Source organism: Stylophora pistillata, chromosome 14, assembly GCF_964205215.1.
Source record: "Stylophora pistillata chromosome 14, jaStyPist1.2, whole genome shotgun sequence".
In the NCBI taxonomy this organism is placed as follows: domain Eukaryota; kingdom Metazoa; phylum Cnidaria; class Anthozoa; order Scleractinia; family Pocilloporidae; genus Stylophora; species Stylophora pistillata.
Window position 1 is genome coordinate 18,212,379 of NC_142532.1, and position 24,936 is coordinate 18,237,314.

General features: G+C 38.9%; 1 protein-coding gene, 1 long non-coding RNA gene and 1 pseudogene across 2 annotated transcripts; all 3 read left to right on the plus strand.

The window, feature by feature from the left end:
- Window positions 1-5,448: 5,448 nt before the first annotated feature.
- On the plus strand, window positions 5,449-17,016 carry LOC111344141 (uncharacterized). Its single transcript, XM_022951351.2, has 12 exons — window positions 5,449-5,648; window positions 8,254-8,568; window positions 9,454-9,624; window positions 9,925-10,072; window positions 10,545-10,759; window positions 11,262-11,446; window positions 11,895-11,990; window positions 12,718-12,885; window positions 13,400-13,614; window positions 14,614-14,654; window positions 15,613-15,709; window positions 15,787-17,016. The coding sequence occupies exons 1-12, from the start codon at window positions 5,510-5,512 to the stop codon at window positions 15,980-15,982; spliced, it is 1,986 nt and encodes a 661-aa protein (XP_022807086.2). The 5' UTR covers window positions 5,449-5,509; the 3' UTR covers window positions 15,983-17,016.
- Window positions 17,017-17,192: 176 nt separating this feature from the next.
- LOC148716948 (uncharacterized) lies at window positions 17,193-21,030 on the plus strand (annotated as a pseudogene).
- LOC148716949 (uncharacterized) lies at window positions 20,210-23,551 on the plus strand. The gene is made up of 4 exons (XR_015995512.1): window positions 20,210-20,350; window positions 20,480-21,025; window positions 21,676-21,867; window positions 22,245-23,551. It is a non-coding gene; the product is annotated as an uncharacterized LOC148716949 (long non-coding RNA).
- The last annotated feature ends 1,385 nt before the right edge of the window (window positions 23,552-24,936 follow it).

The following is a 24,936-nucleotide window of genomic DNA, read 5'->3' on the forward strand; positions in this document are numbered from 1 at the left end:
TTCAGATCCAACATGACGTGACCTCACGCGAAGCTACAGCAGCAAGGTTAACGCTATTTCAAGTGAAACGTGAAAGGGCGAGCTACCGTTTGCCGTTTCACGTAAACACGGCGCTTCATCTCTCTATTATTTGAGTACACGTCTTACCGTTCACCTCGCTCGGTCTCAGTCTCCGCACGACAATTGACATAGCTCCAAGTCAATTAGTACTGTAATTTTCAGTTTTCTCTTTCAATATTTTCACCAGCCGTTACAGCTTGAGCTCAAATGAACCGAGCCCAAATTTTTTGACCAAGTCGTTGATATCGAGGAAATCAGTACTAGGTCGGTGAAAAGAAAAAAACCACCAATGTGTTTTTGGTTTTCCTCACCGGAAAGAAGATCTTGTCTCGATAGGTTTTTCTTCTGCTTTACAATGAAAGCTCACGGCAGCTCTCAGAACGCTCGACATGCTTTAAGAATCTTGAACTTCAAGTTTGTAGTGATTTAGTTTTTATGCTGTGTGCACTGAACCATCCCATCTGTTAAGACATTGTTCGCACGTGTCGAGTGTGTGGATCTATTTTTGAAAATTTTGCATGGTAACCATTAATCAAGTAAACTATTCAGTAGAACATTGCGTGCTCCAAGCCTACATCGAAACGAGGTTGATGAAAGATCTATTTTTCCATGGTCATTTTTGCTCTTAAAGAAAATGAGATGATGATAAAATCGTTCCGGGAAATTACAATTCCATGCCAATTGGTCAGTAAGAAATATTTTTGTCTGCTTTTGTAGCTACTTTCGGAAGTGAAGTCAGAGAAAATTTGCTTGTAGAAATAGAGGCTCTCGGACAAGAGGAAACCAATTGGAGAGTAGAAAATAGATTCCTCCTAACTGGCCAGGAGTGTTTTTGTGTGGCTATATTTGTTTACCCATTCTCGAATCTGATTGGTCCGGACCAAACAAAATTCTTTTAGTCTTCTCCATCTTTATCCCTCATGCTGGTTGGTGGCTATTTTGTTCTTTGATTCTTGTGTTTTGTTTTTGTTCTACCGAACTTGCATTCTGAATTCTTCAGAAACCGGTTACTTGAATATACTTTGAGTTCTCAACAGTTTCTTGCGTTGCAGACACCTGTTATAATTTACCGTCACGGAGTATTTTTTGTTCTTTTTTTTTTCCTAAATTCAATCTAAAATAATTGTAAATGAAATCTAGGTGGGACTTTGAGTGGGTGTTTATCCCATAGGGGTTTTAAGTCATGCTTTCATGAGAGCAAATTCGTTGCTATAGATATTTTAAAAATTGTTTATTTCATCTTTACATGCTCACTTTGGAGGCTGGTTGGCTGCATGTGATGCTTTAATGCATGTGATGCTTTAATGTGACAGCGTGATGCTGTTAGTGAGCTTCTATGCGCTAGCTGATGTTTGGCTGTGTAGCCGCGTGATGCGGTTCCAGTCAATACCCACTAATTGACCCTTGCTCACCATAGAGTCTCCTGTAGCTCAGTGGTTAGAGCATCCGACTAGATCACGGAGGGTCGTGGGTTCAAATCCCATCTGGAAACTGGATTTTTATAGATATTTTCGAAGGTAATATTGTTGATGCAGCCCTACTTTGCGTACGTACTGAGATAGTCGGAGCCTTCATTTAAGGTTGATACTGTCCTCTCCCTCAACGAAACAACTATTCGCAGGACAAGCGTTTGTTTTTTGTATGTGTGTTAATGTCGAACTCACAGATTGTGTTTAGAATTATCTGAGATTTTTCTAACAACAATTTCTGAATTTATAGCTGATCAACCTTGTGGCAAAAATTAAGTAAGCCTGCATTTTCAGCTTCGTGTCTAGAAGCGTAAAACTTTGCCGGACATTTCGACCTTCACTTTCAAATTAAAGCAAAATTTATATCGCGTTAAGGTGGATGAGGGAGAAGCCCTATTCAAGTTCGGCACACATAAATCGAGAAAGAATAATTAATTGTTTCAATAAAAATCAACAGGTCGTTCAAGACTTAGCAACAAGACAAGCTCATGTTTTTATTTTATCTTCTTTACTAATGCGCATGCACGCCGTCAGACTTCTCACTTTATCCACTTTCTATTACGGAATATAAAGCATATAGCGTGACCAATCAAATTGCAGCATTTGTGATGTAACGATCATAGTTGTTGATAAAGAAAAACTTGGTTTTGTCTACAAAGATTAATTTCTCCTTATCTTCCAAATATGATTTCCATCGAACTTATCCTTACCATATATTTTTATAAATTTTCCAGAAGATCAGTGATGGGAGAAGAAAACTTATCAGCACGAGAGTGTTAAAGCGATGTAAAACCAAATTCTCTCGATTACTTTTTCCGCAAACATTTTAAAGCGAGAAGGAAGAATAATCTATCTGATTTGAAAGTAAGAGGACTAACTACGATTAGGATGCATGATTTCAATAATTTCATTTCCGAAAAAGTTCTTCCATCATCTGTTTTCCACTTATGAGATCTGCGACTGATAAGTGTCTTTCATTCGATTAGAAATCACATTAATGTCATCAGTCCTAACCAAACACTTCCTTGATAGTAAATCACTATTACCTTAAGTAATTTCAACTCAACGCAAATTAGTATTTTGGAGACGGTTCATCTCCTACTTTACTTTTTCCTTTAAATTGATCGAAAAACGCCCCCGGATCATAGATTTCTTCTGTTTGGCAGAAGTTGGTAAATGACAGTATAGGACATGACGTCTAATGAAACAGAATAATGCGACATTCTGTATTCGGTTAAATAAACAATCGTCTGAGGAACTTATTACCGCTGATTGATTTATTTCAGCTCATTTCAGCTCGTCCAGACAGCTAACGATAAGAACCCATATAAAGGTTCATCTGCTTAACAAAACTGCAGTCCCGGATCGATATTCAAATGTAGGAACTATTTTCCGTGAAAATTGAGAATGAATCCAAAAAACCTTACTCAGAAATGTTACCACCAGAAATTCAACTTACGATTCGGATTACAGATCATGATATTGGTTATAATGCTTCAAGTTTGGTTAAGTGAAGGAGTTTTACCGAAAAAGGCATCACAGTTGAGTAAGTGGAAAGCATTTTCTGTAGAGAACAAAATAGTATTTCATTTTCGCTTGGGACGCAGTTATTACTGTGAAAGAAAACTTCACACTACATTCCACAGCAATTTAATTAGCGGGGTAGCGAATGCTTGCCTGAAATAATTTCAACAAAGTAACAAAGTTCGTCAGGAAATTTGTTTTCGGAGCCTGCGTTGTCTCTATATAATCCATGGGTAGATTTTTTTATTTTTGATTGATTGGCTGTGAATAAGAATGGTACTCAAACAAAAATTAACTCATTTTGATCTCCCATATAGATAGTTGGTTGAGTTTTTCTTTTTTCGCGACAGAAAGCTGTTCAAAATGTAAGAACCTAAAACCTGACTACACAATTATTCTTTAACTGCATCCTTTTAGAATAACAAATACCGCTTAGAATAACAAATACCCTCTCGATCCTACAAAGCAAATCTACTTCAAGCGTTGTCATGGTGAATAATAGATATTCATTCCTACTTCTCGGCCAAAACCAATCTTTGATCTTTTAACTTCAATTTAAATACGGTCAGATCTAAGGGAATTATAATTAAAACTTTATAGAAAAATGGAAGAAACATAAAATTCTTTATCTGAAACTAGTATGCTAATCAAGGTAAAAGCTCTCAACTTCATGGAGGTCCTAATTTTTGGAGAATCAGTTAACTTTTGTTTACCTTGATAGTTTTTACAGAAATAATTTTTTAACAAATGTACGAGCTACGGGGAATACATGGAATAGGAGAGGTGTTCCCTTCAGGGAAACTATCCGTTTATAAGAAAGAAAACGAAATTTATTAAATCTAACTCTTAAGGCAGCTAATACTAATCGCGTCGTCATGGAAACAGGCCAAAAGCAAAAAAAATATAGGAAATGGGAATTATTCCGCAAACAAACTGCCTTAAATAATCATAATACGTATTTCCAAAAGATACTCAAAAATCCAATTTTTTTCAAAAAGAAATTGTTGATTTAAGTTGATTTAAGAACAACCCCTCACCGTATTCTCTACTATTTTTGAACAAATGGTCACATCAGCTGCAACGGCTTTACGTTGCATGTAATTACATTTGCAAAACAATTTTCTTTTTCACTTTTTCCAATTTTTTCTGTTTACTTTTTGCTTTACATTGACTGCGTTGTTGCCAATTCGAAATAAATGAAAATCTTAATTACAAATCCTTTATTTCTACTGCTAAAACTTCATCTTTCTCAGAGTAGTCTTTCCTCAGGTTAAACTCATTCAGATGATGGAGTTTTTTTTTTATTACTTAATATCCGAGGGCGGACATTTGTAAGTTGCTGTTACTCTTAAAGAATGATAAATCAGTTCTAACAGAAATTAATTCGATAGGCGTTTTAGCGCTTTTCATTAGAAGCTGGTAGATGCCTGCTGTTAAATGATTTTCACCTGTAACTTTTGAGTGGTGAACAAAGACAGAAATCGAGGAGATTTTAAGACTGATTCTAACTTAACCCATTAATGGCCGCAGCTTTTGTGGAAAACTGTGTTTTGAAGCTAGTCCAGCAGATTTCGGGTCACTGTTGGGGTTTTAAAGGCTCGAACTTACCAAAAACCACTTGACAGCTCGTGCACTCGACGGCCTTTTCAAAGCACATGCTCGGAAAGGTAGGTGGGTAGTGAAAGACGATCTTCGTGCAGATTTTCCAGTCAAAGTGACACGGTTTTTTGGCAATTTCTCCAATCTCCTCCACTCAATTGCGCTCATTCTGGTATCGTCTGCAAGATATTTTCAACCCGTTCAAGTACATGCTCGAATTCGTGCTCCAGAGTTAAAATTGATGACGTCACAGGGCGTAGAAAGGGTGTGGGTCCCCATGGGCGCATACGGGCGCACTGGACGTTAATGGGTTAAACATCTGTCTAAAGTAGGATGCATGATTTCAATAATTTCATTTCCGAAAAAGTCCTTCCATCATCTGTTTTCCACTTATGAGATCTGCGACTGATAACTGTCTTTCGTTCGATTAGAAATAACATTAATGGCATGTTCCTAACAAAACACTGCCTTGATAGTAAATCACTATTACCTTAAAGGGCAGTAATTTCAACTCAACGCAAATTAGTATTTTGGCGACGGTTCATCTCGTAGTTTACTTTTTCCTTTAAATTGATCGAAAAACGCCCCCGGATCATAGATTTCTTCTGTTTGGCAGAAGTTGGTAAATGACAGTATAGGACATGACGTCTAATGAAACAGAATAATGCGACATTCTGTATTCGGTTAAATAAACAATCGTCTGAGGAACTTACTACCGCTGATTGATTTATTTCAGCTCATTTCAGCTCGTCCAGACAGCTGACGATAAGAACCCATATAAAGGTTCATCTGCTTAACAAAACTGCAGTCCCGGATCGATATTCAAATGTAGGAACTTTTTTCCGTGAAAATTGAGAATGAATCCAAAACACCTTACTCAGAAATGTTACCACCAGAAATTCAACTTACGATTCGGATTACAGATCATGATATTGGTTATAATGCTTCAAGCTTGGTTAAGTGAAGGAGTTTTACCGAAAAAGGCATCACGGTTGAGTAAGTGGAAAGCATTTTCTGTAGAGAACAAAATAGTATTTCATTTTCGCTTGGGACGCAGTTATTACTGCGAAAGAAAACTTCACACTACATTCCACATTAATTTAATTAGCGGGGTAGCGAATGCTTGCCTGAAATAATTTCAACTAAGTAACAAAAGTTCGTCAGGAAATTTGTTTTCGGAGCCTACGTTGTCTCTATATAATCCGTGGGTAGATTTTTTTATTTTTGATTGATTGGCTGTGAATAAGAGAGGTACTAAAAAAAATTAACTCATTTTGATCTCCCATGTAGATAGTTGGTTGTTGTCTTTTTCTTCGCTACAGAAAGCTGCTCAAAATGTAAGAACCTAAATCCTGAATACAATTATTCCATAACTGCATCCTTTTTTATTACATTTTCAGCTTAGAATAACAAATACCCTCTCGATCCTACAAAGTAAATATACTTCAAGCGTTGTCATGGTATATATTCATTCCTACTTCTTGGCCAAAACCAATCTTTGATCTTTTAACTTCAATTTAATTCGGTCAGATCTAAGAGAATTATAATTCAAAACTTTAAATTGTAGAAAAATGGAAAAAAAATATAAATTCTTTATCTGAAACTAGTATTCTAATCAAGGTAAAAGTTTTCAACTTGCTGGAGGTTCTAATTTTTGGAGATTCAGTTAACTTTTGTTTACTTGATAATATTCACAGAAATAATTTTTTAACAAATGTACGAGTTGCGGGGAGTACATGGAGTAGGAGAAGTTTTCTCTTCAGGGAAACTATACATTTATTAGAAGAAAAACGAAAATTTATTAAATCTAACTCTTGCGGCAGCTGATACCAATCGCGTCGTCATGGAAACGGGCCAACAGCAAAGAAATTTAGGAAATAAGAATTATTCCGCAAACAAACTACCTTATATTATCATAATACGTATTTCCAAAGGATGATAATGATAATAAAGTTTAATGATAATAACGTTTATTCAAACCTCTTGCAGAGAATGCTGAATTACTGGGCCGGGTTGTTCAAAGCTGTGTTAAGATAACCCAGGGTTAGTGTGAAATTTTATTTCCGGATCTGAAAGCTCTGAAAGAAAATTCAGCTTAATTCCATTTGTCTACAATTTGATGATTGAATGTCCAAAAAAGAACTAGGAAAAGTATCCCAAAATGGCTTTTCATTAGAGAAATTTAGAAACCTGGATTAAAATTTAACCCTGGGTTAGAGCTAATCGGCCTTTGAACAACTGGGCCCAGGTTTATAAATTATATTAACAAGAATTATGGGAGAAAAAAAAAGGAAAAACTGTACAAAATGCATTAAACTACATACAAGTAAAAACAGCATGTACATAACAATGATAATAATACCAAAATGATAATAATGTTTATAATAGAAAAACGAGTATGATTAAATTGGCAAGTACTTGACAGTCACAAAGTTCTTAAAACGATCGGTGGACTTTTTGGAGTGATAGTGAGTACGATTTGTTCTTAAATTGTAGCGGTCTGAAGATTTACGAACGTCAGCATACATTGCAGTAAAGGGGGTTGTCATTATGAATACGACTTATAAAGGATTCACAGGCAGCACTACGGCGTGCTTCAAGGGTTTCAATACCGGCTAGCATCAGGGTATCTGAGTACGAATGACCTGGCCAAATAATGGCGAGAGCACGCCTCTGCACTGACTCTAAGGTCTTAGATAAGTAGGACGGTAAACTGGCAAATGCAGTAAAGGCGTACTCAAGTATGGAACATATTAGGCAGCAATAGATGTAGACGATATCTTCCGCTGGGACAAATGGAAAAGATGCTCAAAACTTCAATTTTTTTTTTCCAAAAGAAATTGTTGATATATGTTGATTTGTTGATATAATTTGATTTGTTGATATAAGTTGATTTCTCGTATTTCTCTACTATTTTTGAATAAATGGTCACATCAGCTGCAACGGCTCTACGTTGCATGTAATTTCATTTGCAAAACAAATTTCTTTTTCGCTTTTTCCAATTTTTCTATTGACTTTTTGCTTTACGTTGACTGCGTTGTTACCAATTCGAAATAAATGAAAATTTTAATTTCAAACCCTTTATTTTTACTGCTAAAACTTCATCTTTCTCAGAATAAACTCATTCAGATGATGGAGTTTTGTTTTTTGTTTTAATATCCGAGGGAGGACTTTCTAAGTTGCTGTTACTCTTAAAAAATGATACTTAAATAAATCAGTTCTAACAGGAATCAATTCGATATGCCTCAAGTTTGGCGTTTATCATTAGAAGCCGGTAGACGCCTGCTGTTAAAATACTTGCAACTGTAAGTTTTTGAGTGGTGGACAAAAACAGAAATTAAGGAGATTTTTAGACTAATTCTAACTTCAACGTATGCCTAAAATAATGTTTTCTCGAATATTTACATGCCCCTGGACCCCGTGCACCCCCCTTGATAACAACTAGGCGTTTCGGAATTTCATATCTTTAAAATTATAGGCGCACTAATCCAGATAATGAAATTCATGTTAATACGAGCATGCACGCGAATATCTGAATGGAAATTCTGATAGAGGAAAACAACGTTTGATTGTTTCTAATTCTTATTGTTATCTTTTTTAGACGCATCAACGGTGGACAGTTTTGAACGTGTTGGGTGTTTCAGGGATAAAAACCAGCGCGCTTTGCCCAAATTACTGCACACATTTTTGGTAGATTGGAGAGACATGAACAACTCATTTTCAAGGATTATTCGCGCATGCGCTGTAAATGTTTCTAAAGCCGGATTTCGTTATTTTGGTATCCAAAATTATAAGGAATGCTGGAGCGGAGTCAATGGAAGCATTACTTACGACAAGTATGGAAGACACAACAATTGTTTTCTATCCTATGGAGTGGGAACCCCTTGGTCAAACTTTGTCTATCGCTTTGTGGAAGGTAAGTGTTCGGTGCAAAGAGGGAAGAGGACATGGCAAAACTTAAAAAAAATCTATTGGACAGAACGATAGCTCAGCACGTGCGTTTTAAAATTTTGTTCATTTCTTAACCGTTGTCTGCAAAACAACAACGTGAATCACCAAACTTTGCGTAGTCTGTGAACGAAATCTCAACGTCAAATCATATAAGTACCCGTCGGGAACTTAACTCTCCTCACATACATTGTGTTTTAGTTGAGGTGTGGTCCCGTAGGAGAAGGTAAACACATCAGACCATTCACAAAATTCTAACTAAAGAGATTTTCTAATCGACGTGTTCCCTGGCTTTGCCGTCCTGACTGATCGGGTCCTTATAAGTTTAAATCTACTCGCTTTCTGTCACAAATGATGCAACCTGAGTGGCTATCTGTTACTTGCTATCTATTCCGTGATATAGGGTGAGCAAAGTGAGTAGCCTGTAAACAAACAATTGAAAAAACAAAATACACGAGCCTGTCGTTGTCAAGTTTTAAACGCTTTCGATTTTATGCGTGATTGTTGATTAGGTCTTCAACAACCACGCATAAACCTCAACAACCATCACGTGAATGAAAATCTCGAGCTAATAATTTAGTTTTTACTTAAAAAAATAAATAAAGTGAGTGGATAAATAGATAAACGAATGAATAAAAGAAAGGATATCTGACGACTTCTGAGTACTCGAACTTTCAACGGGAATTTGAAAAAAGAGCAGTAATTATGGGGAGTTGACTAGCAAGCGAAGCAGCTGTTTAACGTGGAAAAAACTGTGAGTCTAGTATTAAGAAATACATGGTACGTATTTTCGAAAATAAGTTGAGTTTAGCAGTGTATTGAGTTAGAGTACTTTCCTAAATTTGGCTCTTAGTGAATGGTAGCTGGAGTCATTGGACACCATGGCAACCGTGCAATCCGACTTGTGGCGGAGGAACCAGATCACGTGTTCGAACATGCACCAATCCGAGGCCCAAATGGAACGGACTGGATTGCGACGGAAGCAGTTTTTCTAACGGAAGCTGCAATTTTCACAATTGTGCAGGTAAGAATTTCTTCATGGCCATATTTTACATTTCTTAGGTTTGGTGACGGGTCCAAGCCCTCCGCCCCGCTCCTCACTGAATTTGTTCATCGTTTCCCCCGAGTATCACTCCTTTGTACCCAAGTGGTCTGCCTCCTGTCACCAAGGATTATTGAACACTATGGTTATCTACATTTTCAATTTTTTTCAGTATTGGCCTTGAAAAGCCCCATTCGGGAAGCGGTCAGTTTATATTATTTTCTTATATGCATATTAATGGCGAACTTTCTTCTAGGTTTTGTATTCTTGTTTCATACGCAGACAATGACAAGAATGTGACTCACAGTGAACCCTTCTCTATGAGGTCATCTTTGCCACTGGTTGGTCTGTGGTTGGGAATTTCACTTGTGGTTCTCCTGTGTTTTAGTGGAATATTATGGATCACTTTGAAATTTTCCAGAAAACGTCGGTGAGCAAATTTTCCATTATGCTTCCTGCTAGTCTCGAGTTGAGTGGAAAAAACCTTAGACCGATAAACGTTTTTTCAGCAAGCTGAAATAGACAGTAGTGAGGGTATGAAAACAATTCTGTACAGATACAGTCAGCTAGTTTTTTGTTGCAAAATTCAAGAGAAAAATATGCAAGATTTTATAGTACATGATTGCTAAAAGACATAACATGATTTGAATTGAACACAATCACAATCACATATATGAAGTTACTACTGCAAAAGTACAACTTTTCAGTGGCGCCCTTAAATTTCGGCGGATTTAGTCAATTCTTGGTTCGTCAAGGGGAAAACAGCTTATGCAAACTCGCTGAGCAAAGGCTACAAAGAGTCTTCAATCACAAAAGCTTCTTCTTTAACGTACCACTGCCACACTGACACAACGTTTGCAGTAATCTCATAATACGTTATGAAATTCCACACTCATTGTCAGGTCCAACTCAGAGCTCGTGGATCCATGGGAAGTTGTTTTTGACGACATTTCTTTGTGTAAGATAATTGGAGAAGGAGCCTTTGGAAAAGTGTACAGCGCTGAGTTGAATAAAGAGGTGGAAACAGGAAACGAAGGAAAATCTTCCGCAGATAAGAAGAACAAGGGAAAACCTCCAAAGCAAAACTGTCGGATTGTTGCAGTGAAAATGTTACGAAGTAAGAGGCTTTGATCAAAGTTAGTAGTGTACTCTACAAAATCTGTTTTGATTCAATTTTCTATAATCAAGAAATGGATAGATATTCTAGTCTTCTCGGATAAGGACGAATAAACCGTAGGCCCCGTCTCCTGCAGGGTTAGGGGTAGGAGACGTTAATTTCCTTCGCACGAGATCACTGTGTTGTGGATGTCCTCCCCTGGGGTGGGATGGGTGGGAATTGGCCCTGAAAAGCCCCCATGAGGAGTGGTCAACTAACTATGTATGTATATATGTATGTATGTATGTATGTATGTGTGTATACATACATACATACATACCTACGTACGTACGTACGTACGTAGGTATGTATGTATGTATGTATATCCTCCAAAAATTAAATGCGTACGTACGTACGTATGTATGTATGTATGTATGTATGTATTCCTAGAGTAACCTCCAGTTTAATCTGTTAAGCCTGTGGGAAGAACTCTGATAATATTACCCAAATTTGTCTTACTCAGATGGTGCAACAGAGGAACAGAAGGAAGAATTCTTGGAGGAGATGCAACTCATGAAACAAATTGGATATCACCGTAATGTGCTGAATTTATTGGCCTGCTGTACTAAGACTGCTCCCATGTTTCTGGTGGTTGAATTTGCCAAGCATGGTGATTTACTCAACTTTCTCCGGAAAAGGAGGGAACAGGTGAGAGAGGTGCTTTTGACCCCACTCACACGTCCAAACCAAACTCCTTTTTCTTGACCACAAAAAAAAAAAAGTCCTCGCGACTGAATAAAACAAACGGAGTTAAACTTAGCGGGTACAGCGTTGCACAAATTAAACAAAATTACTCCATAAAGGGGCAGGATAATTTTCCTGTGTTGATAGTGAGGCGTATTTCAGCGCAAACAATATCCCTAATGGCCTAATGCCTAAGGTAAACAAAAAAAGAGACGAACAGGAATACAATGAAAAGGCATACCGCAGTAACACTACCCTTTAATTGAAACTATCTTTTCGGATAAAGAAAGCAGTTGAGTAAATGAGAGCAGAAGAACTCTACCACTAGACAAGAATCTAATTAACTTTATGCAAAAGTGTATATTGCACATACTGCAGCAATACTACTCTTTAATTCAAACTATCTTTTCAGATTAAACAGGCAATTGAGAATATGGATGCAGTAGAAGTCTACCACCCACAATGCTTTAACTTAGGACTTAGTACCAGTGAAATAAACCTGTATGACGTATGTATTCTTGCCTTAAAAGATTTCTGATGTTGTTTTAATTCAATACCGTACCATAAGCAAATGTACTTTAGGTATCCCTTTATTACCCCCCTCTCAATTTCGTACCTAGATCCTAGCATTTAACTGTAACCGCTTGGCCATAGAAGGTCTGGGTACGAGGCAACCCCCTTTTCATAAGTCACCCGTTTAGACCTGTAAGCTTCTGATAACCCTCCCCTCTCTAATAACTTCAGCTTGTCCTTCTTAAAAAAATCTGCAAGTACAGGTTTTACTATCATTTAGCCAAAGTAATGCTTTAAAAAATTCTATACTTTGATTTAAAAGCCTTTGATTCTTATTTCCCATTGGAGATCGTCGGTTCAACTTCAGAAAATGCACACTGTTTATGGTGTACATTGAACAAACTCGATGAAAATAAAGAGCAAATATAATAAATGTACATGGCATTCTGGTCCTCACTAAGTCCTCCATTCTCATAGAAGGATCCCCCTCTCAATCACTAACCCTCTCCAATAAGCCTCCTTTCCAGGCTCCCTGGCTGAGAACCCTGACATCTTTAAATTCCTTCGTGGGGGGAGTGGGGCTGAAAGGGGAATAGAAAGAAGAGAGAGCCTGCGTAAGAGGTTACTCAGGGGATATATTAAGCGATACGGTAATGAATACTACAGCTGTCTTCCAATGCATTACCCGAACTTTAAAAATGTTCCATATGTTCCTTTTTCAGTCTACTGACGATATAGATAAATACGCTAAAGGTCTTGGAAGCTTTCGCAACAAATATGGATATGGAAGTAATCTGAAAACCAACCCTCGAGAATTACATGATCATGAAGATGACACTCTCAGACCCACTGACCTTTTGACTTTTGCTTGGCAAATAGCGCAGGCAATGGTAGAAGATGCATTTGGTGTATTGAATCTTTATTGCGAAGACAATAGACGTTCCCACTTTGCATGTATTTTCTAAAACTTATTTTCATATATATTGATATACATGCAAAAACCTCAGCTCATTGACCGAGAACATGTCAATTAATCCCAAACAGTGCAAGAAGTTGAAATTGATCGCAAAAAGTTTAAATTGAGCGCAGAAAGTTGAAACTAAATTGATTGATAGGCAAGTCGCGAAACGGCACATCGAAAAAAAATGGCGGAAAGGTGAATAGGAAGTGATAACGTTCAGAGTTTTAGGGAGAATGCTAAAGAACAAAAACACCCAACAAAGGACAAACAATTGGCTCCACGGGCTTGTGAGTAATTTGATTAAAAGGGTACGTTTTTAAAGAAATTGTGGTGCTGTGTCGGTGTGAGTAACAAGGTAGTGTTGTTTTTATCAAATGAGTTGATAAAGTCATTTGGCCAACTCTCTACGGTGGCCAACTTGCTTTTTCTTTCTTCTCTTTCAGGATTTTTTGTCACGCAAAGGATTTGTCCATCGTGACTTAGCAGCAAGAAATGTTCTGGTCTGTGAAGGCAAGTTGTTGAAGGTAGCAGACTTCGGACTGTCACGTTACGTGTACACAGAGAAAGTCTACCACTCCACAAAAAATAAAAAGCTGCCAATCAAATGGATGTCACCGGAAGCCATTCATGATCAGATTTTCACGACAGAAAGCGACGTGTAAGTTTCAAGTCACGCAATCAGTCTAATTCTTTCCCAGTTTGCCTCCTTCCCCTCCTTCGGTGTATAATGTCCAGGGTGTGGAAAAGAGAGACTCTGGTAGCCAGGTTGGTTGCCAGTGATGCGCCTCATCAATAACAACAATTGCAATAGTTGTTGCACATGCATATTTATTTATTTACTCAAATTCAATTACAAAGATAATCAAAACAAAACAAAAACAAGGAGCTAAATATATATACAAGTATAAAAAAGAGATATCTGAGTAATTAGGCCAGTTTATACAGAATTCTAGATTCCTTATTTTAAATAAACTGCCTGTTATAAAATACAAAAAAATTAAAAACTAACTTAGACAAATAGCAACAACAATACGTAATCAAAAATTATAAAAATTTATCCTTACTTAAGTTAAATTTACTGATATAAAATTGATTCAAAACTGAATCAGTTTTGAATCAGTTTTGAATCAGTTATATCACATAAACTCTCATATTATTACGCGAACAATGCAGCTAAGTATTGTAAAAGTATTTTTGGTGGGTGTCGAAAAAAAAATGTGAGTGAAGCTGGACTGAATTGATCATGGCAATGAAAGAATAAAACTAACAGAACGGTACAAATAAGAAGAAGTAACAATGACAATTTCCTTGAATGTTTCCTTTTAAAACGAAAGGGCTGAGTCCACCAAGTAATGTCAGTTTTCTCTCAGTACCCTTAATGCAGCATACATGTTTTCCATACTGTTCCTTATACATTTCCTAAGGTGCTAACAAGGATATTTTTTTAACAATCGATAGCTTTTTCAGATGCTGATCACTCTTGTGACCCTGATGTTTGATTCAGGAGTGATATTGTAAGGTGAAACTAGATGCTAGTCACTCCTCAGAGTTAAATGGTTAAATAACCAGCCCATCCTTCTCGTGTTCGCCGGGAGCATATAGTGCCTTGATTGTGTAAGCCGGCAAATATTAAAATCCTTATAATAATCGTTCACAGATGGTCGTACGGAGTCTTACTCTGGGAGATGGCCACAATTGGTGGGTAGCACTTCCAAATGTTTTCAAGGGCTAACAATAGTGACTGAAATGTTCTAACATGCGTTAAGATCTAGGGCTAATCCTTGAAAAAAGGGTTATTCTATGAATTAAAATAATTAACGTGCTTTTACAGAATATATCTATTAGATATATACACGGCCAACGTGTTGGACTCTGGATGGAGAGGTCTGGCTTTGAATCCTAGCTTTGTGACTGAGTTGACTTGACAATGCTTGGTCTGGCTTCGTATCATAGCCAAGTGACTGCGTTGTCTTCACAATGCTCGTCATTCTCGCAGTGCCTCTTTCCACTCCGGAATATAAATGAGTATCAGCAGACTGTCAAGTAAAACCTTAATGAACGACCACAGATGGGGAGGGCGGGATGATCATTGATGGAACAGTATTCCATCCAGAGGGAGTGGGGAGGGGGCGGGATAACCATTAATGGGACAGTATTCCATCCAGTGGGAGTGGGGAGGGGGCGGGATGACCATTGATGGAACAGTATTCCATCCAGTGGGAGTGGGGAGGGGGCGGGATGACCATTGATGGAACAGTATTCCACCCAGTGGGAGTGGGGAGGGGGCGGGATGACCATTGATGGAACAGTATTCCACCCAGTGGGAGTGGGGAGGGGGCGGGATGACCATTGATGGAACAGTATTCCACCCAGTGGGAGTGGGGAGGGGGCGGGATGACCATTGATGGAACAGTATTCCATCCAGGCGGTGCGAACTGAAATACAAACTAACAAACTAAAATTTAATTATACAAGCTAAACAATATTAATGTTTGTTATTTTTTTTCCCTTATCACCTATTGTTGTTCTTACCATGCATTTTATCATTTTGTTTTAACTTTACTATATTTTGATACATATATTTCGAAAATGGGTTTCTAATTTGATTTAAGGTTTAGGCTTTATAGGTTAAATTCTTTTAATTTGTTCTATTCAGGTGGTACTCCCTATCCCACAATCAGTAATCAAAGACTTCTTAAAGCTTTGAATTCCGGACACAGGATGGAAAAACCACAGATCTGTTCTGATGACATGTAAGACTCCATTCCAGCTTTCATATTCCCTTAACACTACCAAAGATGACACTGACTGGCCAATTATCTAATTTCAGGTATGATCTGATGCGGCAATGTTGGAAGGAAAAGCCCTCGGAGAGGCCATTGTTCAGCTCCATCCGGGAACAGCTTGAACGAATGATGTTACACCAATGTTCCTATCTGGACTTAAGCGATGCAAACTATAGTCACATGCCGTTTTCTGACACTGATAGTGACAAGGAAACGATGCAGAAAAACACTGCCTTCTAAATTTGATGCAAGACCCTTCCTTTTTTTAAAACAAAAAAAAACAGGTTCCAACGAGGAACCAGCTTAGCTTCCTGCTAAAAATGCAGGGATTCATGCCCTATAATATTCTATCTCACAGAGACAGGGATAATTAAGACCATGAAAATCCTTACCCAAGTTCTCAACCCGATCGATCGTCATTCCTTTGAAATGACTAGGTTTTGTAAATGAGAACTAAAAATTCAACTTTAATTTTCATTTAAAGTTCATATTAGACCCCTTAAAAATTATTTTCATTTGGGCATGAATAATGCCAAGAAATATGGCCATTTTAATTCTGTTCCCTTCTTTAGGTCTATTTTTACAATTCGAGGTTTGTTCACCCTAGGATAGGATTATATCACGGTCTTTAGTAGTTTCCCAGTTTTTGCGACTGCTTCGCTTGCGAAGGTAAACACTAGGCTATGACAAAAATCAATTGTCCGAGCTATTTGTGAATTAAGTACTCTGTCGATAGCAATCATCAATCGATAATCTTCGCTACCGAAGTAGCGATGGACTTTATTGAAATGTTTGCCTTGCGTAGAGGTTCCTGGATTCGGTCTTAGCAGAACAGCAGCAAGGAAAAGGGGAGTAAATTAGTAATTCAATAAATGTCGTCCAAGCCACAAACCATCTAGACTTAACAATATTAAAAAGCTTTTGCGTTGCTTGAAGAAACGAAGGTCTCGACGAAATATAATCTCCATGCCATGCGACCCTTTAGCAATAGACACATACACGCATTACGTACCTATTTATTTGCTTGTTTTCAATAACTACTTCAACCTGGCGCTGTCCGACCCATACGTGTGTGTTACTATGTGTATAATCACGCTTTTAGAAATAGGAGAACCGGTTGCGACGTAAACAAGTTGCCATATTTATCATTCTCATTCTCTAAGCTTCCTAGATCCTGTTGTTAATTAGTTATTGATGAGAGTTTTCCTGGTTGTAGTAAAAAGAAGTTCCTGGTAATCGATGAAAGGAGCCAAAAGCCATGGGCCTTTTACGTTTCATAAGTCTGGTTGGTTTTATATCGTCTTACAGAATGCCCACAGTAAGTAAATGAACTTTTATGTCAAGCTTTCTCTTCGGACTGCGGAATAAAGCTTCAGTGTTAACTTTCGGACACCTCTCTAACGATTCTACAAGGAATTCTCAGTTTTTGATAGAAGTGCTATTTATTAGAATGGGGTAAGGGAATTTAAGTAAAAATATAATGAGACTTATTTTCATAGACGGCGTTAAGCATTATAAATAGTCGATCAAATCGCCAAAAACTCCCACTCCAATCGCAAAGAAATGTCATCAAAATGAAGTAAAAAATTTTCTGTATAAACGGGTATTTAAAAGGCATTTTTACAATAGTAGTACCAGAGCTTTGTAAAACTGACCACTTTCATTTTTCAAACTCTAAGATGACATGATTTCCTCTACTTATATTTCATACTACTTTGAAAAAAAAAATTAGATACTGCACCCACTCTGATTGGGTGAGCTGGCCTCACCTTTCTTGATCTTTCACTGCACCAGGAATGCATCAGTGTCAGGTCAAAGCAGACATTTTCAAGTTAAGAATGGATGTGCTAGTTTAAAGGTGGTTGATGGATTACTGAATGTCGATCCTGCGATACCGCAAGCTACTTGGTTCCAGACTCCATCTGTTGTAGAAATTGGAGCAGGTCAGTCTGAAACAATCCGTTGAGGACACTAACAATGCGATTGATGTTTGTATGGTATGTGTTGTTACTTAGCAACGTGAGTAACGTCAGTATTGGGTAACGCAATCTTGGAAGAGCGTCTTGGGACATTTCTGCAGAAGCGAGTGCAAAGGACCCCTATTTATTCTGCGGAGACGTCCCAAAGACTCTTCCTAGGATTGAAGTTCTAATTACTCGGGCTTTCCGAAGGAAACGCCCGAGGTATAAATTCGGCTTCGCTTTTTTTTTTTTTTTCGCGTACAGTCACAAAACGCAGTTCCACTACAGCGCATGCGTGAAGTGTAAGTGCATGCATAGAATGAACCCTAGAGCGCTTGGTTTAAAGCAATGGCTGCTTTCGTGGACAATTCCTTGCATGATGTACGCGAAAGAAAATTCGATGGCTATTACGCTCAATATACATACAAAGTCACACATCGTTCACACCGTTCGCGGTAGACCCACACTAAAACTTATGGGGCGTTTTGGGAACGGGTCGGTCCGCGAACTCAACGAGAGATCAATTTACGAGCGATCCTTTACGAGCAAACCTTCTGTCGAGATATATCAAGCGAAACCTGCTATATCAAACAAACTATCTCATATTATGCAGTAAATGGTTTGAACCCGGGGGTAACATGTGAAGGTGTAGTCTGATCGTCCGGGTGAGTGTAGTCCTGAGAAGGACTGTTGTCGGTGGCAGTGACTGACGTTTCGACAACCTGTGCGGAAGTCATCATCAGAGTCAAGTGAGTGATTGTTGTCAGTAGAATGTTCTTATTCCAGTTCGTGTGAAATGATCGGTTGGTTTTGCCGTGATGTTATTGGCTGTAAGACTCAAGTGACGTAAGTCGTTCGTGATTGGTCTGTTTCGGTCTGAAACGAAACAGACCAATCACGAACGACTTACGTCACTTGAGTCTTACAGCCAATAACATCACGGCAAAACCAACCGATCATTTCACACGAACTGGAATAAGAACATTCTACTGACAACAATCACTCACTTGACTCTGATGATGACTTCCGCACAGGTTGTCGAAACGTCAGTCACTGCCACCGACAACAGTCCTTCTCAGGACTACACTCACCCGGACGATCAGACTACACCTTCATATCTCATATTATGTTTACATGTAAACACAACCGTGTATTTAGACGTGATCGAGAAACCAGTAGAGCATCAGAAGCTACTTTGAAACGTCTCAGAAGAAAGGGCAGAAAACTAAAGGAACTCCAGATGTGCGATACTGAAAGCCCGAGTTCACGCAGCTATGCGTCTTGTTTCTGTATTCTTAACCCATGCAATTTCTTTACTCAAAGTTTGAGGCACGGCCTCAAAGTTCACCCTCTCCCTTAATTCGATGTCAACGTCTTGCGACTTGGAAAGCCTATTCAATGTCTGTGGTCTTTGATTAATCCGGTAAGGGCAACACTGATGAGGGCTGTTGTCGGTGACAGTATTGCATGACAATCACGCAATCTATTCAAACATGGCCGGCTGGATTAGCCCTGCCCTGTAGGCTTTGTGCGTCTTTGTTTAAATAGTCGGCATTTAGAGAAAGGACAGCACAGTCAACTATTTTCTAAAATAACACCACAGTAGCAACTAACTTCAGATTTCTTTCTTTCTTTTTTAGGTCACTACCAAGCCCTCGGCCGGGTTATTCACCTAAAAAAATTTAAAGGAGCAGCTAAAAGGGAGGCACGGCCTAAACTTTGACAATCTAAGAAAAACCATGAATTTCGTTCGGCAGTTGGATATTCTTGCAGATACAGTTTACATCAAGGTAATTAGAACGTACTACTAATTGCTTTAATCGGTTTTTGCTCAATTTTGGTCGTTGTTTCTCGGAGCGTGGACTCATTTTCCGACTAGCGGCTAGCTACTGAGCTTTCATCCTTTTTTAATGAAAAGTATTTTTTGAAGGTTTTAAGAAAAAATAACAAAACAATTAAAACGGTTAATGAGAGCGGGGTAGCTTTGACAACTGACGGTTAATTTTTAAATGGAAAAAACCTCTGTTTCATGTGAAGACCTAACGCTTTTTTTTATTTCACAGGGAGTTATTTCCCTTCATGAAGTCAAAACTGTAAGATGTTTGCAAGAGAGTTGATTTCTTTCCGTGGAAGTAAGATGGATCTCTGCGCCGAACTGGATTCAGGTTTATAGAGATTCAATCACGCCAGGAAAAGATGGAGAAAATGGAAAATCTGGCATCGCTGGACCACAGGGTATGCAACTTATAGCGCTGGCCTGCATAGAAACTGTTCGACGAAGGTGCAAGTAACTCGTGCGCGCGCGAGAGAACAGAATCAGTAACACTTCGCGCGCGGGACTTCTTGCGCGCGAGCATCGGGTTGAATCACCCTTGCCTGCATCAAGCGCTTACTTTGAAAGTTAAATCAGTCCAGATTTTGGGTGTGCGCAAGTGAAGAGGCCCTAAGAACTCCAATTTTTTTTTCACATCATTAAGTTTTTCAGTTATTTTCTCACTCTTCGAGGAAACAGTCTTCTTCTTATTAATCAGTCCACATACACTGTGATCACATCTTTGGGTACCTGGAGTTGATTTCGAACGACCGAAATGGACACAAGGGACAAGATGGAGGCAATAGAGCTGCAGCGAGCGATAGCAGAGATGTGGTAAGCATAAATACCAAAAGCAAGTAATTTGCATCATTTGTTTGACAAAGATTCCACGTAACTGTGTTTCTGCTTCACAAATTAATAGTGCTTTTTTATTCCTGTCAACAACGATATTCATCATCACAGTGATCACGGGAGCAGCCTCAAGAGTAAAGACCACGCTAAACCACTGTCGATTTTTTTTACCACAATATCGACGTTAAATAGTGACGATTCTTTCAGTGCGTGACACGTTGCGTGACACATTGACGCGAGCAGTGTTGTCTATACTATAATCGTCGCCGGAAAATTGGCCAGTCAGATTGCCACATTACTGTTAATTGTGGTAAAATCAATGAAAGATCACAGCTGACGTCAAAAGGTGCAGGAACATAAAAGTGTCACGCAAGGCGCAGCTGAGTGTATTACTGATGTTCTCATCATATAGTCATCTGTGATGATGCATTCTTAACGCTCCCAGGGCAGCACGGAATCAATTCCTTTTACCTCATTGAAGTCGTTGGTGGCTAAGCTTCGAACTTTCTCAACAATTTTTCCAGCGACCAGATGAGAGTGTTTCTGAGAGTGTTTGCCGTGGTCATGCTTGTAAGACATGTCATCATCGTAAACATTATGGACTACCCGGCATCCGGGGAACACGTGGATACAAAGGAGCGAATGCTGGGATACCTGGTTAGGCATCAAATGTTTCGTTTTTTTAATATACATCGGTGTCCAGACTCCCTCTTGCTGGTATCATTTTCTCAATTCTGATTGGCTATAAGCTTGTAGCTCCTTTGTTTGCAGTATATATGACGTAGAGGTGCCGGAACATCTTGATGCTTGAGGGGGGGGGGGGAGAGCTACACCAATTCAAACTTTTGCTCTTCCCCACCTCCCCCCCTCCCTCAGAGAAAGATCTCTTGCATAGCTCGTCGGCACAAGCAAGCCTCTGGGCATTCTCAACAGTGTCTTGAATTTCATTAATAAATTAATTAATTTGTATTAATTTATGACAATACATTTGTAAACAATTTTTAAAAATCGAGTTTCCAGATGGGATTTGAACCCACGACCCTCCGTGATCTAGTCGGATGCTCTAACCACTGAGCTACAGAAGACTCTATGGTGAGCAAGGCTCAATTAGTGGGTATTGACTGGAACCGCATCACGCGGCTACACAGCCAAACATCAGCTAGCGCATAGAAGCTCACTAACAGCATCACGCTGTCACATTAAAGCATCACACGCTTCTATGCGCTAGCTGATGTTTGAAAATATCAGGATACTGAACATTCTGCTATGTAATTTTTCTGCTGCATGATCAATAATCTCTATTACAGACGTCAGAAGAAAGCTGGGTTTCTTGGGGAAGAAAAGCTACGAAATTTTTGGAAGGAACGTCCTGTTTGCTCCACGCGTCAAGTGGGAAGCCCAAGAAGGATCTGTAGAGAATGTCATGGAGGTGGCTAAAATTTACGAAGAAGCGTTTAACGATATCATGTCTACAGTGCTAAAAAACCAAGATTTTGAAGGTCAGCAGTGACGTTTAGCTGAGTTTAGAGAGAAAAAAACACTTTCAATTCATGGGGTGATGGATTTTACGGCTAACGGTTAAAATTTTGGCCAATTTACGGCTAATGGTCAATATCTTTCCATCGTGGTCACAATGAAAAAAATTAAAGCTGATTTTTTTGTGGCTAACGGTTTAAATTAGTCAGTGTTTAACTCTTAATTTTTTTGGCCGTTTTACAGCCAACATTTAACCCCTATTGAGACCCTATTAGTAATACTTTTTAGGCTTCAACAAGCGAAATTTCCCAGAAGCCTCAAGTCTGTCTCAGGTTTCATATACTAAATATTTCTGAATTATTTTGCGCAGTTGATTGTTTATTCTTCCATTTTTTTTTAGAATGCCTCAGCTTTTGCATGAATAAGGATGATTCTCGTTGGTATGAGATGTGCAGTCATCCTCTGAATCCGAGCGGGAGTCAATGCCAAGACAAACTCCTCGGAATGGAGGAATGCAAGAGTCCGTTTGGTATCTACGAGCTGAAGATTCCGGTTCTGTCCTCGTGTACCGGTTCACAAGAGCCGTTACAAAAGACCGAACAATACACAACAGCTAACCAATGACTCCTAAACAAAGAAAGAACAATGGTAATTCCCTTGTGAACCGGTACACCAGGACAGAACCGCGATTCCCTTCGAGGGCGTGACACGTTGCGTGACACATTGACGAGCGGTGTTGTCTATACTATTATAAAGACCTCTCTTATGAAAACACGGGAATAACAGACAAGAACTGCAAGGATCTTGACGTAAGGAATTCAACAATACGGAGCTTTGTGTTTGAAAAATCTCTTGTTTTCCCCTTGTTCCCTACTTTTATTCCCTTTCACAGATGCCTTTAAACTTCTCAATTTTCTTTCGCTTATTCAAGTACGGGCATTCTGTTGATTTACCATTCTGTTTTGAGCTCTACTAAAAACATTACTTTTCAAACACCATGAATTACTGGTTTATGTTGTTGTTTATAACTCGTGTGGGACAAATTGGTTCTAACAGCCCATAAACACATCACCCTTAGACCCAAGCGCCTAAGATGTCACGTGATTTGAATCTGGTAGTTACATCTGCATCAACTCGAGGCTTCCCTTGAAAACTTTTGTCGTGCCTAGTCATTACAACGTTTGCACATGCACAGACGTTGGACCGCTGTGTTCCTGGCGTGCGACCTTACAAATGAAAGCTAAAGGGAAGTATTTTTATCTTGTCTATTCTTTCACAGCTTAAATAGTTTACGAAACTGAACGTGTGGACTCATTTTTTCTTTTGGTCAGACCACTATCAAACACGACCGGACGATCGCATATGTATAAGCCCGCGAAACAAAGGGAATGAAACAGAAGACGTAGCTTGGGACTTCGTGTAACACGAGATGATCAGTAAAATTAAAAAAATAATTTTCGAGAAATATATGCTAAAAATTCGGATACCTTAAAGACGTATTCACTTCATTGTTGAGTTAGAGATATTTATAAAGGCCCGTCGTATCTATCTAGGAAGAATCAGAAAGAGGCCATTGTGATTCGATTTCACCCTACCCTAGAAAAGTTAGATTTGTTGGTCACGTGACATGGGTGATCAGTTCTACAAGAGCTACGCAGTAAATAGTTGTGAACAAGTGAAGTGTTCGCTACATTAAAATTGTATTTCATCAGATGGAAAGCTTCTTCTATTTTCGTCTGTTCCAACTCCTTGATCGCTTTGTTGTTCTGTTTTCCCTTTAAAATATTGGGCATGGTCATACTTGTAAGCGTAGGTATACCACTACTCGTGAGTAGTCCAGTGGTCAGTGCGCTGGACTCTGGGTCAGATGGCCTGGGTTCAAGTCCTGGCTGGGGCTTGACGTTGTGTCGTTAAGCAAGACACTTCACTCACATTGCTTCGTCTTCTCGGATAGGACGTAAAGCGGGAGGTCCCGTCTCCTGCACCTATCAATTAGTTAATTTCGGCAGGGGACGTTAAAGAATCCACATCACGAGATTACTGTGTTGTGGTCTGGCCTGTTTACTGGGTATGGGGGGAGGGGGCATCTGTAAAATTTCTCCTCTATTAATTGTAAACTGCCGCCAGCAGTCTTGAAAAGTCCTCCACACAGCACTTGTAAAGTGCATTAGAGCATTTACATAGAAATGCGCTTGAGAAATTAAACACGAAGGCGCGCTATATAAGGAAGTCTTCCCTGGGAAGACCTAGGCTCATTTGTCACTCATCGTTGACGTGTGCAGGTCAAATTTAAATGCTGGTAGACGAACAAAAGGAGCTAATGAGATATCTATTGTTTACTTCCACCAGCATGGTGGCATGAGGTAACGTGCGAACCACCTACTTCGATCTCAAATTTACCACCACAAATAAAGACAGTTTCCATTGGAGAAAGGAAATACAAATCTCAAAAATTCTTGTATTGTGATGAAGACATAAAACAATTTTGAGGAATGCGCCGGCTGTTCACTGCTTTGGAGTAGTTCTAGCTCAAGCTGACTTGACACTAAGAGCTCTACATCACACGACGGTTGATTGACAAATGGTCCAGTGGGACCTAAGGCTCCTTTTATAGCGTGCCTTCGTGTTTAAGCTTTGTTTATTGAAAACCGAAAAAAAAAAGTTTCACCGCAGGCAAATTTTACAGAACACAAGTACCAGCATGTTCCTTTTTATCTTCTCAGTACATACAAAACACACGATATCTGGCGCAGATCCAGGATTTAGTCAAGGGGGTTCGGAGAATTGTCCGAGGGCATGCTCCCCCGGGAGATCTTGAAAATTAGGTTTTTGGAAGCATGATTTCCAGTATTTTGAGGGAAAATTTAGGGGGGTTCGACCAAACCGTCCGAACCACCCCTCAGGGATCCGCTCCAGGATATCTACAAGCTTTTGATAGGAATATACGATTAAGGAAGATATAGCCAAGCTAAGTTAGTTGAATTTAATTCTGAACAGGACGACTCAGCGACAATCATTATGCGAATGGCAGCGATAATTATTGTGCGAATGGCTGACACAAAATTATATCATAGCAAATAAGTTCGTCTCAC